The following is a 3216-nucleotide window of genomic DNA, read 5'->3' as shown; positions in this document are numbered from 1 at the left end:
GCTGGGGGCGGAGCGCCGGCGGGCCGCGGCAGGCGCCCTGCGCGGTGTGTCCGCAGGCTGGTGATCTGGCCGGGCTTCACCACGTCCATCCTGCAGTACGAGAGCAGCATCATGCTGTGCACCGACGTCAGCCACAAGGTGCTGCGCAGCGAGACCGTGCTGGACTTCATGCTGCACCTGTACCAGCACACGGAGGAGCACCGGTTCCAGGAGCAGGTGTCCAAAGAGCTGGTCGGCCTGATCGTCCTCACCAAGTAAGGGCGCCGCGCAGCTGCCGGGTGACCCGGGAGATGAGGGCTCGTGGCTTCTACGCTGTCTGAGGTTAGAAGAAAACGAGGTTTAACGTTGAGCGTGGGACGGCACGTGACCGGGAGGAGCACGTGTCCCCTCTCCCGAGGGACAGGCCTCACCTGGAGAGGACACGCCCAGGACCCCACCCATCTCTCCATTCCCTGCCAGGCGCTGAGTCCCGCCGTCTGCCCGCCCTCAGGCGCGTGTTCCCGCTAGCCACCGCCACCTCACTCGTTCGCAGGTACAACAATAAAACCTACCGCGTGGACGACATCGACTGGGACCAGAGCCCCCAGAGCACCTTCAAGAAGGCCGACGGCTCGGAAGTCAGCTTCCTGGAGTACTACAGGAAGGTGAGCGGGCCGCGGGGGTCCCCAGTGCCGTCCTGGGGTTCCCCTCCTGGCGCACGTGGAGCCAGTCGCCGTGGAAGCTGGGTCACACGTCTGAGGGCACTCGTGCACAGCCATTCTGACTAGCCCGAGTGTCGTGAGGGCTCCCGTTCGTGTCCCGACTCACGCGCCGTCCTGGGGCCTTGGTTTCTGGGAGAAGCAGTAACCTGTGAATTGGCACGTGTGTGGGACATGTGGGGTGACAGGTGCAGACAGAGCTCGGCCTGGTGCCGCCCGGTCCTGCGCTCGACACCTCGGCCCCTCCCTCGGCGGGCACAGAATTAGAGCTCTCGGACCCCGCACCCCCCGCTCTGCGGGTCTCCTGTCCACGGGACAGCTCGTCTGCAGATGGCAGACCGCCCACACACAGGCTTGCTCGTTCGGCGGGTCTGTTTGATGGGCTGTCTTTGTTCTTCTTTCCTTTTTTTTTTTTTTCTATAGGGTGCACACACTTACTGGAAAGACAGAAAGTGAGAAATCCACCCCACCTCGGGGGGATGGCACTCTGCAGTCCCTTCTCCTCCATTCTCCTCTCGGGACTTGGGGCACACATTGGTACACGCCTAGATTGGGTTTCAAGCCGCTGAGCCTGGGACTTGAACCGTGGTTGGTTGTGTGGGTATGTGAGTCTAGCTACATAAGTATTACGCCATCTCCTGGTCCACCTTTTGTTTTGGGTTTAATTGCCAGAGGGCTTGTGCAGTAGCCAGGGGTGAGGGAGAAAGCACCCCTCAGTCGAGCACTGTCAAACCAGGTCCCTTCTCCATTTCTCCACCCTGTCGGGATCTGGGGCGTGCCCAGAAACACACGTGCCCGCTGTGTTCTGTGAGCCCCAGGGCTGGACCCGACCTACCGTCAGCCTTGAGGGGCCGGCTCCAGGGCGGGCCTGGTGGGTTCTGCTGTGTAACCCGGATCCACAGCAGCTGCAAATTGAAAAGGTCACCAGAAACAGCACGAGCAGCTGCCGGCCAGTGGGAAGTGGTGCCCACTGCATGTGCTCGCTGCTGCCGTCAGCGGGCTGGCCTGGACCCTCCGGCTCACACCCCGCTGGGCTCTGTAAAAAGCAGGGAAGGAGCCATAGTTACTGCTAGCTCGTTCCCTCTGTGGTCAGAGGCAGCCCTCGGCGGGCCCTCACACCTCCCTGCAGCCCCACCTCGGGCGTCCGGTCACGGGCACACAGGCCTGTCTGCACAGGAGACCGCGGCTGCGAACCCGGGCCCTTCCAGGGCTTGTCCTTGCGGGGCACCATGTGACCACTGTGCCCTCGTGGCGGGCCAGCACTTGTCTTTGAAGTGCTAAACTTTATCTTATTTCCTCTACTTGTGGTAGAAAATTCCCTGTTAAGCAGTCAAGGTGTCGTTAGGACTCCATTGTAGACGCGCTGCCTCCTGAGCCGGAGGTGGTTTGGGAAGACGGAGGCACCTGGAAGACAGCAGGGGTGGGCCCGGGGAGGGAAGGTCCACACGTTCCGCTGGTTCAAAGGTCACAGAGCGCTGGGGGGTGGGTGTGCTGTGCCCCCAGGTGTGGGGACGTATGGAGGACAACTGGTTCAAAGGTCGCAGGGCGCTGGGGGTGGCGTGCTGTGCCCTCAGGTGTGGGGACGCGGCGAGGACAGCTTGGGTAGGCCCTGGGCACCTAGAAGGGGCCTGCAGCTCTGCGGTTGGGAGCCGCCTACTCGAGGCCTTTGGGGAAGCAGGTGGGAACAGGGTCATACGTGTGGCTCGGGGCAGGGAGGCGCTGGGAGTGGTGGGACCCAGGCAAGGAGAGGGAGCCCTGCCGTGGCTGCACGGAGCCGGCGGTGGGCTCTGTCTGGGCTCTCGGCTGAGTGAGGGAAGGGCCGCCGCCCCGGGGGCTGGTCCGACGCAGCACAGAGCCGAGGACAGGCCCGAGTCCGTGGTTCCTAATCGACGAGCATTGCAGGGCGTGGCCGGGACCTGGCCGTGCCAGGAGTGACAGTGGCCTGCTCAGGTGGCTGTGAGGACACGCCTCGGTCTGCTCGGGGTGGGCCATGTCTAGACCAGAGCTAAGTCTGAATTCGGAAAGTGCTGACGAGACATAGGGGCACAGAAGCCTGCAGGGCTGGGGCCCGGAGGGCGCTGCGGGTCAGGGCCGAGGCTCACCTTCCGGCGCTGGCCTGCGAGCGTCCCTGTGTCAGAAGTGACCTTGGGCAGCGGTTGCCTGTGGGGGCCTAGTGCCTCTTAATGGACATTTGCCCGAACGCTTCAAGTTTTGTGAAAACGTCCCCAGTTAGAAGTGTGTGGGGGTCAGTCCTGTAGCCCGGTGGCTCAGGGAGTCAGACCCCAGGCGGCCGATGGCAGGTCGAGCCTTGAGAAACTCTGGGCTTGTGTGTGCACGCCTCAGGTTCCAACGGACGGAGAAGCGGGGGGACCGGGCCACGACCTGGCCGTGCCCTTGGATGGCTGCCGTCGCTCTGGTGAGCACACACGCCTTCTAGCCAAGGCTGTCTTCCGCCCGCCCCGCCCCGCCCCGCGCACGCCCTGGCGGCCCCCATCCCTGTGGCTGCGTCTGTGTCTGC

At 63.8% G+C, this 3216-nt stretch overlaps 1 protein-coding gene across 1 annotated transcript in view; it reads left to right on the top strand.

Moving 5' to 3' along the window:
* Window positions 1-3216, top strand: part of PIWIL1 (piwi like RNA-mediated gene silencing 1) — a 23205-nt gene that overhangs the window by 3788 nt on the left and 16201 nt on the right. Inside the window, exons 7-8 of the mRNA XM_006147343.1 lie at window positions 57-254; window positions 533-644. Coding sequence (XP_006147405.1) covers window positions 57-254; window positions 533-644 — 310 coding nt within the window. The remainder of the gene's footprint in view (window positions 1-56; window positions 255-532; window positions 645-3216) is intronic.

This window comes from Tupaia chinensis, unplaced genomic scaffold (assembly GCF_000334495.1).
Source record: "Tupaia chinensis unplaced genomic scaffold, TupChi_1.0 Scaffold000211_1, whole genome shotgun sequence".
Classification (NCBI taxonomy): domain Eukaryota; kingdom Metazoa; phylum Chordata; class Mammalia; order Scandentia; family Tupaiidae; genus Tupaia; species Tupaia belangeri.
The sequence above is the reverse complement of the archived record's forward strand: the minus strand, read 5'-3'. Positions and strand labels throughout refer to the sequence as shown.